General features: G+C 41.3%; 1 protein-coding gene across 1 annotated transcript; it reads left to right on the plus strand.

The window, feature by feature from the left end:
- The first annotated feature begins 5,530 nt into the window (after window positions 1-5,530).
- Window positions 5,531-8,624, plus strand: LOC145803702 (uncharacterized). Its single transcript, XM_082897019.1, has 5 exons — window positions 5,531-5,955; window positions 6,715-6,981; window positions 7,228-7,396; window positions 7,529-7,708; window positions 8,367-8,624. Exons 1-5 carry the CDS (start codon window positions 5,531-5,533, stop codon window positions 8,622-8,624), a joined length of 1,299 nt encoding a protein of 432 aa, XP_082753145.1.
- Window positions 8,625-12,641: the final 4,017 nt, after the last annotated feature.

Below are 12,641 nucleotides of genomic sequence, written 5' to 3' on the forward strand. Positions count from 1 at the left end.
TACTACTATCTGTCAAATAGCATAAACCACTATTTATTTTTCCAACCAGAATATGTCTTATGAAATCACAGAAAATTAAATACAATGAAGATACCAAAAATGAGCCTATCTTAAGATTGTAGGACAATTTTCACTGTATTTAAATAAATTAAATTCTGTTGTGTACTAAACAGCAACCAAAATATAAAGAAATAAAGGAAATGAGAAAATTTGTTTGATTACAAAAATCAAACTCGAAATAAAAAATAAAAAATAAAAACATCTTTTATTTTGTTACAAAAACAAAATTAAAATCTGATTTAAATAAATAATAATAACACTGAAAATAAATTAAATAACTTACTTGATTTAATTTCTTCGAATTATAATCTGATCAAGTCCAGTCTTTGACACTGTGTCCTTAAGACAGATTCGTCCTCTCCACGGTACTTTCAGAATTTGGATGTCTATCTCCCAAGATGAAATGATCTACTACAAACAATAGCAGCACTACAAATTGTTTGCCTTACGAACACATTAAGTGTTTACATTCTTTTTTTTCAGAAATTAAATGCAGCAAAATGCAGAGATTTATAGCAGAGGATGGAGTACGAAAATTTGAGAAAAATCCAAATGGGAAGCTAGTCTATTTATAGATGTAAAAGTGGCTGCTGGTTTTGAATTGAACATGTATGAAATCTGTTGGTTTTGAATTCAAACAGATTTAAATCTGTTGGGTTCATAATTTAAACAGATACAAAAACGGGAAGGGCCCTGTTTGGATGTACATTAAAAACCAAACTAGTTTATTTCGGGAAGGGCCCTATTTGGATGTATAATAAAACCAAACCAATTTATTTCCGGTTTAATTTGAATTTTGGATTTTATTTTATACAAAATAAAATTAAATTCAAATATTTTTTGCCCAAAAAAGATTAGTATTGGGCTGAACAAGCCCAACCTCACACCACGCACCCACGCCCAAGCCCAGCCCGCCCGACTGGAGGGACGGCGGCGCACGTGTGTGGTGATTTTTTGGACCAACGGGTCTACCCATTTTGCCAATAACCTCTCCTTCTAAAACACTTGGGTACCCCTTGGGGCACACCCTAAGTACCAAACCCAAGCCTTATAAACCCATTCAAAACTTCCCACCAAATCAATGTGGAACAAGCCATTTTACAACCTTAAGGAATTTCCACCAAAACTCCATTTCCATGGAGCACACTTTGGTTTCAATTTCTCATTCACTCGGTAATGGTTTTGAGCAACCAAATATACCACGTGAATCACAACGTAGCATAGAACGCATTACCACTTTGACCCGTGAAAATCTGCGCACGGGGCCCACCTAAAAAATAGACCAAACTTAGGAAAAAAATTCTGATTTTATCCAGAATTTTATAACCATTTCCAACAAGTTGCACTCTCAAAAATTGTAAAAGTTAGGTATATTATACAAATAATTAGTAATAATTTAAAAAGACAGTGGCTTTGGTCCGGTCCAAGATCGGACTAGACCGTGCTGTTGGGCCCGTGGGGCCCACCATGGGTCCCGTTTTGATAATCTGAACCGTTCAATGTGTAGAACTCGTCGAGTACTATATACCTGTAAAAATCACGTTGATCGGATATAGATAACTATGTGAACAAAACAGTTTTTTATCAACCGTTAATTGTTTCACCGTCTATTTTTTTTACACAAAACTGATTTGATCACATAGCTATTGATATCCGATCAACGTGATTTTTTATAGACATGTAGTACTCGACAAGTTCTACACATTCAACGGTTCGAATTATCAAAACGGACCCAAAAAATAAACCCCATGGACCGAATTGGACGGGTCCAGTCTTGATCTCAACTTGAGACAAGCTGGACCCATTTAAAAAAATGAGAAATTACATGTAGTTTTGCCCTTCCAATGTTCGAATCCTGAATTCGTCTTTCAGTGTTGCTGACTAATAAAAACTCATAAAGGGACTAAGCAAGTCTTTTCACTCATTAATCTAACATTGTTTTAGTCCCTATGACAAAATAAGATTATTGATTGGATGGTAATACTGCTATTTATTACCGCCATATCTAATATTTAGAAAAAATAGTAAATTATCCAAATTTTTTTTTAATATTTGTATTATTATTTTTCTCAATAACCAACTCTCATCTACCACAAAGAGTTACTAATAATGCTCATTTAAGAGGGATTCCCTTTTGGATCTCAATTAAATGCAAGGTCTTAATTATTTGGGTTTTAGTTACCGAAATTTGTTTTCAATATTAAACTCAAGAACAAAATTATTTTTATTTGAGGGTCAAAAGTGAAATATTTGTGAAATATTTTATTTATTAAATTATTGTAATTTTTTTATTTAGTGAATTTTTAAAAAATTATTTTATAAATTATATATATATTTTTAAGTATATCTAGATTCAATGAATTAATTTTAAGTGTATCTATTTTTTTCACAAGAATTAATTTTTATACAAAAATATTTTATTTAGTTTTTATTATTTTATTCAACATTTAGGGGAAGAATCTTATTTTTTCTATTCAGAAAACTATTTGTGTAGAAGAGTGGATCCCACAACAATCCCACATGTGTGGACCCTACCTTCATGTGAGAGTTTTTGTGAACCAAAATTCTGTAACAATATTTTTTTTTAGGATAGGTCATGTGTGAGGACGTATTTTGTAAATGACAACACGTGGCTAAGATGATGCCGAAGTATCAGCCGAGGTGCTATGTGGCTTGGTCATGCGCCGAGATGATCTCGGCCAGGCTGAGGTTATCTACAAAGATATCGGAGTTCAAGGTAAGCAGATAAGGGACAAGAGCCCTAGAACAGGGGAGGACCTCAGTCTGGATAGAGATAAGGCTCGAGAATAGTTTGTCTCTATCTAGATAAAGGTCTAGGATGAGCATGGAGCCTGAGTCCATTGAAGTGAGACTTCTAGAGGGATCAGGTCACTGCTGATTGTAAAAGTGAGGCACCCTCGTGGGTCTGAGTTAAGTTCTTTCTTGTGAGTTTAAGTACAATTCGCAATCTTTGAGAGATATTAATTACTGACTTGATCGTCGAAGTGCCCCCGGGTGGACGAACCACTGTCGGATTCTCATCTTCTTGTGCAGGTTGTTGGGCTTAATTTATTCTGCCAGTGTTTTCCAATTGAGTTTCCTTTTTGGTTGTGTGGTCAGAAATCTACACCCACAATTTGGCGTCGTCTATGGAAACTTAAGGAGAACAGATGGCCAACAACGGGCAAGGAGAAAAGATCGGGGACGACGTCCCAGGTGGAAGTGGTAAATATATCGATCCTAACATCGAATAAGAAAACTGTAATAACGGAGCACGGGATTAGAATCCTAGGGAGAAGGACGTCGGCAAAGAGGGAGATGTCCCGAAGAAAGCAGGGCGAGATGAGTATTATAACGAAAACGATCTCTAGGTATGGAAGGATAGGTGTCTAAGGAGGAACGGCGAGGTGAAGGAGATGGAAAATAAGTTGGCAGACCTACAATCAATTGTTAACTTCATGATGCAGACCAACGTAATACAACCACCGTACCCGTTGCAAGACACGTCGATACCAGCGGCTAAGACGGACGCCCAGAAAGGAGGGCAGAAAGCAATCCCAGTAGTTCTTCAGCATAACAATGAGAAGGAACGTTTACATCACGGGATGTCGGGTGAGTAGAGTCAGTGAAAGGTGAGTCGTAGAGGATGCTTCGTACCAAGGAAATCTATGTCAAAGAACATCGGCATGCCCGAGGAAATGGACTTTCCTTTGATGCAGTGAATGAAGAAAAGTCCAAGAAGACACACCACGACACCGGGAGCAGTGCACCAAAAAGGCTGAAATCTGTTGATAGCCAAACTCCTTGTCGAACGAAGGAGGGCTTGAGAGACTACCGCTAGAGAAAGCGATTTAACGCTAAGGTCACATCCCCCATAAAGCCAAGAATGCCGTTCTCAGTGGAGTTGGATAGGTTCGAGGCCCCGAAGAGGTTTCATATGCCGAGGTTTCAGGTTTATGACGATAAGTCTGACCCGAACTTTCATGTCAACTTATATTTAAATTCAATGGCTTTGTATAGTGGGAACGAGCAGTTACTATGCAAGATGTTCCTTTCATCCTTTAGGCAAATTGCATCAGATTGGTTCCACAAGCTACCGAAAGGAACTATGAAGAGTTAAGAAGGCCTGGCCGAGATATTTGTGGCCAGTTTTGTAACAAATAAGTTGCAGCCACTAAGGGTAGACTCTTTGCTGGCTTTGAACATTTATAAAGGTGAAAGCCTCAGGGCTTATGCTAAACGGTATTATGATGTGTTCAATCAAATACCGGCATGCAACCAGGAGCTGGTAGTTGTATCTTTCAAAAACGGCCTGGAGGATGAATGCTCGCTTCGAAAGTTACTCGCAAAAACTCTGCCAAAAAGTATAGAAAAGCTCATGGCACGAATTGAGAAATAAGCCAGAGTGGAAGAACACACGCACAGAGCAAAGGCACCAAAGCATGAGAAGAGAAAAGGCTCGCCGAAGCGAGCCTAAGGTAACACTGGTTTTAACAGGTAGGAGACAGGTCTAAGGGCTGTACAGACAGTCACCATTGTGTTTCGGATCCTAGTTTACAAAGTTCTTGAAAGAATTAGGAACCAACCATATTATAGAGTGTCGGAAAAGATCCTTGGCGAGTTTATGGGAAGGAGCCTTGGGAAACACTGTGCCTACCATAATGTGGATGGGCACTTAACTCAAGGGTGCAGGGCTCTGAAGACGCACTTGAAAGATTTGGTCAGACAGGGTCACCTGAGAGACCTAGTAGCTGAGGCCAGAATAAGAGAAGAGCAGGTAAGGCTGCCCCAAGCACAGGCAGCATCACCTCCACCACCGCCACCACAGCAAGTAGATAGACCTCGGGTGATCAATGTGATTCACTCGAAAGTCAATGAGAATGAGGTGCATAGGGAGACTCGGAGAATGAGGCACCTGTAGCATATGTATCAGGTCCAGTAAAAGAAGCCTAGGACCAATGAGTACTAAGGGCCAATGGTCTCTTTTATTGAGGCAGACCTGGATACGGTGCAACATCCACACAATGATGCCTTGGTGATAACGTTGAAGATTGGGAAGTGCCAGGTAAGGCGCATACAGATTGATCGAGCCAGTTCTTGTGACATCATGTATGTTAGATGTTACAAGGAACTTGGCCTTTACCTAGATGATCTAGAATAGTCCAACAGCCCGATGGTTGGGTTCAATGGAACGTCGACGTAGCCTCTAGGAGCCACAAATTTGGCAGTGCAGGTAGGCACGAAGAACGTAAGTACGGAGTTCACAGTAATTGACATCCCTTCCCCTTACAATGTTATCTTGGGTAGAACGTGGTCGCATGCAATGAGGGTTGTTTCCTTAACATTGCACCAGCTATTGCGATTCCCAACTGAACATGGGATTAAGAAGGTCAAAGGGGATCAAGTGTAGGCAAAAAATTGCTCCATGACAACAATAAAGTCCACTTGTAATGTGTGAGAAGCAGAGACAATGGAAATTGAAGATAAGGACATGGAAGTCCTAGATGATGTCAGCAAAGAACTAGCCAACAAGAGTAGGGAGGCTTTAGAGAAAATTTTAGTTCAACAAGGTGACAAAGAGCGCTTCTTTCTTCTCGGCTCAGGTTTAGCCAAAGAGGAAGAAAATGAGTTGGAAGTTTTCTTGCGAGCAAACATAGAAGTGTTCACCTGGACATCCTATGAGATTCCAGGCATCGACCCTAAGGTTACCTGCCACAGACTCAATGTAGACAGGTCGGCAAAGCATATCATTCAGCGGGCAAGGAGGTCGACATTAATTCATGTGGAGGCAGTAGAGAATGAGGTGGACAAGCTGTTGGAAGCCAAAGCCATTCGAGAGGTGAACTACCTAGCCTGGCTGTCCAACACAGTAGTTGTGAAAAAGAAGAATGGGAAGTGAAGGGTCTACTTGGACTTCACCAGCCTGAATAAGGCTTGTCCCAAAGACAGCTTCCCTCTACCTAAAATTAATCAGCTGGTAGATGCCACTTTAGAGCATGAGAGGATGAACTTCCTAGATTCTTACAGGGGATACCACCAGATAGCAATGTATCCCCCTGACGAGGAGAAGACTGCATTCATCACCCAAAAAGGGCTGTATTGCTATAGAGTGATGTCTTTTAGATTGAAAAATACATGAGCAACCTACCAGAGGTTAGTGACCAAGATGTTCAGACATCTGATTGGCAAGACAGTAGAAGTGTACATTGATGACATAGTCGTGAAGACCAGAAAACCTGGGAATCATCTGGCCGACTTGAAAGCATTTTTTGATATCCTAAAAACATATCAACTCCAAGTCAATGCTTCAAAATGTATATTTGGAGTCGGGTCTGGTAAGATCTTAGGATACTTGGTCACCAGAAGGGGTATTGAGGCAAGCCTAGATCAAATCAAGGCCATTCTTGACTTAAAGAGCCCAACGTTAGCCAAATAAGTCCAAATTTTAATCGGCAAGGCAGAAGCTCTAAACAGGTTCATTAGCCGAAGTTCAAATAAGTGTAAATCATTTTTTAGTTTGTTAAAAAAGGCCACAAATTTTTTTGTGGACAGAAGAGTGCGAAGTCTCCTTGGCCAACTTGAAAAAGTACTTGACAACAGGTCCAGTTCTGTCAAATCCAGTACCTGGAAAAGAATTGTTCCTATACTTGGCAGTTTCAGAACACGCAGTGAGCGCAGTAGTTATCCGAGAAGAGGAGGGAGAACAAAAGGCTACTATGTAAGTAAGACCCTAGCAGGTGCAGAAACCAGGTACTTATCCTTGGAGAAATTGACACTAGCCCTGGTGATGGTTTCGAAAAAACTGAATCACTACTTCCAAGCCCATAAGATTGTGGTGCTGACTGAGCATCCTTTGAAGTCCTTGTTGCAACGTGGAGATCTGACAAACAGAGTAGCCAGATGGGCAGTGGTGCTGAGCCAGTATGACTTAGAATTCAGGCCTAGAACAACGACTAAGGGCTAAGTTCTATCTGACTTTGTGGCCGAGTTCACCCTTGGTGCCATCCTACATTGGGCTCTGGTAAGCTACAGCTTAAGTTGTCTAGGAGAACCAGAAAAAATTTAACTAGGGCCAAAGGACACCACGCTGGCAAAACAGAAGAAGACAGAGCAAGCAAAACCCTACAACATCTACATCGGCGATTTCTTCTACCTGTTTGTTGATAGAAGTGCAAACCGTCAAGAAGTGGGGGCAAGAGTGGTATTGGTATTGCCAGATGGGCGAATAATTAAGCAATCTATTCGTTTGGGGTTCAAGGCCTCAAACAACGAGGCAGAGTGTGAGGCGCTGATTGCAGAACTAAAACTAGTATCAGCCATGGAAGCCAATGATGTGGTAGTCTTTTGTGACTCCCAACTTATTATGAATCATGCAACGGGAATGTATGTAACCCGAGATGAACGAATGATGGCCTATGTCAAAGAGGTTGTCAAGCTATTAACACTGTTCAAAAATTACTGGCTCTAGCAAGTTAACCAAGATGACAATAGTCATGTCAATGCCTTGGCCAACCTAGCTAGTACAATGAAATCAAGTGAGGCAAGGACAATAATGGTTTATTATTTGTCAGGCCCGAGTGTGGAGCCCCTGATCACAGAGTACGAAGCAATGTGTATGGAAATGGGTCCAAGTTTGATGGAAGCAATAGTAATGTTCCTCCGGAATGGCAAGCTACTAGATGACCGAAAAAAGGCGCACAAGACCAGGTTGAAGTCGGCCAGGCTCAGCCTGACAGAAGAAGGCCATCTCTACAAAAGGTCCTTTACTGGGCCCCTTTTGAGATGTTTATACTCATCCCAAGTAGAAGACTTCCTGTACGAAATGCATGAAGGTGTATACGGAAGCCATGTTGGGGATAGATCACTTGCTCATAGGGCCATAACTCAGGGGTACTGGTGGCCCTACATATAGAAGGATGCTGAAGCCTATGACAGAAAGTGTAAGAAGTGTCAAAGGTTTGCACATTTGATACATTAACTAGTAGCAGATCTGAACCCAGTATCCAGTCCTTGGCCGTTCGCCCAATGGGGCATGGACCCGGTAGGACCACTGCCCCAGGCAACTAGACAGAGAAAGTTTTTGCTAGTAGCCACAGACTACTTCACTAAATGTGTAGAGGCTGAACCTCTCGCTAAGATTCAAGATATCGATGTGAAGAACTTCATCTAGAAGAATAATAACCAGATTCGGGATCCCAAGAGTCATTATAGCAGAAAATGGAACTCCGCTTGACAGTAAGTTGATTAAGAGCTTCTGTGCAAAATATAAGATAAAAAACTATTACTCTACTCCTAGTTTCCCCTAGAGTAATGGTCATGCAGAAGTAACCAACAAGACCATTTTGGATGGGATAAAGAAGAGGCTGAAAGCAGCTAAGAGCAAGTGGGTACAAGAATTGCCCAATGTTCTATGGGCATATCGAACCACACCGAGAAGATTAACAGGGGAATCTCCTTTTGCCATGGCTTATGGCACTGAAGCAATCATCCCACTGGAGGTTAGCATCCTAGGAATCAGAACTCGGGGAGTGAAAGATGAAACCAACGAGATATTCCTAGCATGAGATCTAGATCTCTTGGAAGAAAGAAGAGAAAGAGCAGCAATTCGGCTGGAGGCATACCAATAGCAGCTAGCTAGGGCTTATAACAAGAAGGTCAACCCAAGGAAATTCAAGGTTGGGGACCTCATCCTAAGAAAAGTTGTCGGCAATAAGAAGGATCCTAAGGAGGGAAAGCTTGGCCCAAACTAGAAAGGGCCTTACAGAGTTCTCTTGGTTGCCAGCAAGGAGCATATCGGCTAGCAGACAGTGATGGCAAGGAGTTGACAGAACCTTGGAACACTTACAATCTAAAGTTTTTCTATCATTAGTTTTCGCTTTTATTAGATTTATGTACTGACTTTATTAGCCGAAGTTTTAATAAAATACTTGCTTGATTTTGTTTTTATTGTTGATATTTGTGCGATAGGACTGAAGTAGTCTCATGGCGATGTTTCCGATTGAAATATAACGAATAACTTAAACTTATCATATGGTAGAGTTGAATTATACTTGCCATGTGATAGAGTTGAACTAAGTTTGTGATGTTTTCGATTGAAACATGACGAATAACTTAGACTTATCATATAGTAGAGTTGAATTATATTTTCCATATGATAAAGTTAAATTAAGTTTGCGATGTTTCTGATTAAAACATGACGAATAACTTAGACTTATCATATGATAGAGTTGAACTAAATTTGCGATGTTTCCAATTGAAACATGACAAGTAACTTTTACTTATCAAATGGTATAGTTGAATTATACTTGCCATATGATAGAGTCGAACTAAGTTGGCGATGTTTCCGAATGAAATATGACGGGTAACTTAGACTTGCCACTATGGTAGAGTCAAACTAAGTTTGATCTAGTCAGATTAACAGAGAGACCGAGATCGCAAAACTCAGCTAAATTTTGTTTGAATCAGACGTCGGCAAGAATTGGAGTTGCTTACTTAATGTGAATATAAGTGGTATTCAAATTCACATTAGGGGGTAGGAAGTAGGTATAGGTTTGACACTTGTTAAAATTTTTTGAAGGAATTTACAAGTTGGAATCAGCCGAGGTAAATAGTTGAAGGGTTACTTGAGATATTTGTCACCTAGGATAACCAAACAATTTGTCAAAACTTGGAAGGGTTAAAAGAATGAAGTATCGATAAAAGATAGCAAGTACAAGTGAAGGAAAAACACTTGTAAAAATGTTTAAATAAATTATTTTTAAGTGTTTGGCCGAGATCACAGTAAAAGGTGAACTCCGAGGTAAGTTGGTCCGAGGTGACTAACTAATGGTGGACTCGAGATAAAGTAGATCCAAGGTGATACATGTCAGATGTATTCCAAACCGAAGTGATTACACAGTTCAGGTATACTTGAAAATTTGCAAAATATTCTAAGTGTGGAAACGTGCAAGGCATAGAAGGAAACCATTAAGCATACATAAAAATAAGCATTCAACACTTAGAGAAAAAGAAGCGCGCATTCAAAGAAGAAACTTGTTGAGATACAAAAGGCACATCGACTTGGCATAAAAGACTACTCGTCCAAGTATAAGAGATGGCACTTCGGCCTAACAAACAAACTATTACAAGTGTTCAAGAGTGAAAGAAAAAAGTACTAAAAAGAGAAAAAGTTCAAAGGAAAGGAGGAAAAAAAACTAAGCACTATGATCTTTGGCAATGGTCTCAGACTGATCAGCCTCAGCTGTTGGTATTGTTTTGGCCTCAGCATATAGTTGCTTTGAATTCTCGGCCTCGATCTTGGCATCAATCTAAAGAAGAGTTTGGTCCAGGCTCTTCTCGGCAGTCGCAGTCTTGACCTCAGATGTGGCTTTCTTAGCAGAGATATGTTTGCGGACCTCATCCTCCTCTTCGCCCTGAGTTAAGTCGAGGACTTGTTTATTCAGAATTGGGGACTTGGCCTCAGTAGATTCTTCAGTATCGGCTTCTTCCTCTCCTCAACCTCATCTTCAAATTGGCTTGGAGTAGGAGGGAACGACATGACAAGTCAGCTTGTATCCTAAAGGGGCGAGTCATCCGGGATGGCCAACTCCTTCAAAACAGCTAACCAGCCAAGGGTGTAACCCTTATTGCATGCCTGATTGACTTGCTTTTTGTAGGCATCATGGACATTGGTTACCCCTTCGATGTAGGCCTTCTCGTCAGCAGCCTTGAGATCGGCCTCTTTGGTGGCCAGAGTAGTTTGGAGCTCGGTTTGGGCCAGGGCCCCCTTCTCTTTCATTTCTTTTACTTCAGCCTGGGCGACCTCGATAACATTCTCGAGCACTTCGGCACGATTTTCCACTTTAACTTGGGTTGCTTGGGCAGTCTTTGCCTGGTCCAGCAGACCTCGGACGCGAGCCTCGACTTGATAAAGAGAAATAAGGAGTTTGGCTACCTCCTTAGTCTACTTGGTTAACTCCTTCTTAAACTCCTTGGTTTTGACCACGAAGGAGTGACCCTACTGATGGCCTGTAAGAAATGAAACAGATTAGTAAAAATTTGGCTAAGTGTTGGAAAACCTTAAGAGATAAAGTAAAGAGACTTACCAGGACGCAATGATGCATCATTAGCGCATAGTTCTCATATTAAGTCAGCTCGGCCATACAGTTGAGGTCGGCCGGTAGCAAAACGACGGTAGAAATGGTTGCATTGACTTTCACACTGTCAAGGGCGCTGTCCCTGGTTAACAAAGGTCGGTCTCCGACCCTAACGGATGGAACCCAAGGCTTGTCAGCAGGGAAAACATCAGAGTGAGTAGCGCCTTCAAATCTCAGCTTTTTTTGTGGTGGTTTATCGGTGGTGGTTTGTCGATTGCCTCAGCCTCGGCAGGTCTCTTCTCGGACACAAAGATTGTCTTCTCTATTTCAGCTAGTTTGGAAATTGGCACAGTATTTTCTGACTCAACTTCGGTGGCTGTGGCTTTAGCCTTAGCCCTTTTCACCCTTTTTGCCTTAGGCTTTTGTTGAGATTGGGATAGAAAAGAAGAATGAACCGATACCATTCCAAGGATATCGGCGAGAAGATCGTCTGGAACAATTTTGGCACGGTTCATTTTGTCAGTGACTCTAGGGCCGAAACGAATTGCTGGCAAGGCAATGAGAGGATTAGATGGGTCAATGGCCAAGAAAACTGGACTTCAGCATCTGCGGTTGCGAGTTCTTCCGGCTGGAGCGTTAGCAGGAGCTCGGCATCGGCGCTGACGCTGAGTTGGAGGAATTACCTGGGGGGCAGAAGTGGACGGCTGGTCGGCAAGATCAGACATGAAGGCCTGGTCTGGTCTTGGCGATAAAGCAACTGGTGGGGTGATTGCTGATGGGAGAGTCTTACTTCGACGGGGAACGTCGGGCAGAGCAGACTTGTAGATCGGGATATAATCAAGCAGCAAAGGGGCTTTGTGCTTATTAATATCCAAACCTAAAAGACTTTCCAGATCGGGGCTGGGGCGAAAAGTTTGACAAAAATCCTTTGATAACTGGGGAAGGTTGCAAAATATAAACAAAAATAAGACATTAGTACAGATAGATGAACTAGCAAGTCTTAGTAAAGGTAAGTTATGAGATGACCCAGTTCTTACTGTCACTCTCTTTAAACACTACTTGGCGCAAAGGAAAGAGATGAAGATCATTATCAGGCGCAAACTCCCAATTGCCCAAGACGATCAAGTAATCATCTCCAGCACCCTTGCTAGAGTCTGGAAGGTCGGCTATGAGTATATAGGCAGTGGATCTAGGCTTGAGTTAATATATGTAGCATTTTTCAAACTTAAGGCCACATATTGTGTAACAGAATTGGATGTCGGCTAGTGTAATCCTAGCTTTTTCTTAGCGTGCTAGGGTGATTATACCGTTGATAATCCTACAGGAATTGATGGCTAGTTGCATAAGGTTGAGTTTGTAATAGTGGAGGACTTCCCTAAAGAGGGTGTCTAAGGGAAACCTAAGTCCACACTCAATGAAGGCAACTACTGGGAAGGGCATGGAATCTGCATTAGGTATGTTAGAGACCTCATCCCCAGCCAACCTGATTTCATCGTCGGCCGGGAT

Source organism: Camellia sinensis, chromosome 12 (assembly GCF_055761805.1).
Source record: "Camellia sinensis isolate YWXY chromosome 12, ASM5576180v1, whole genome shotgun sequence".
Lineage (NCBI taxonomy): Eukaryota > Viridiplantae > Streptophyta > Magnoliopsida > Ericales > Theaceae > Camellia > Camellia sinensis.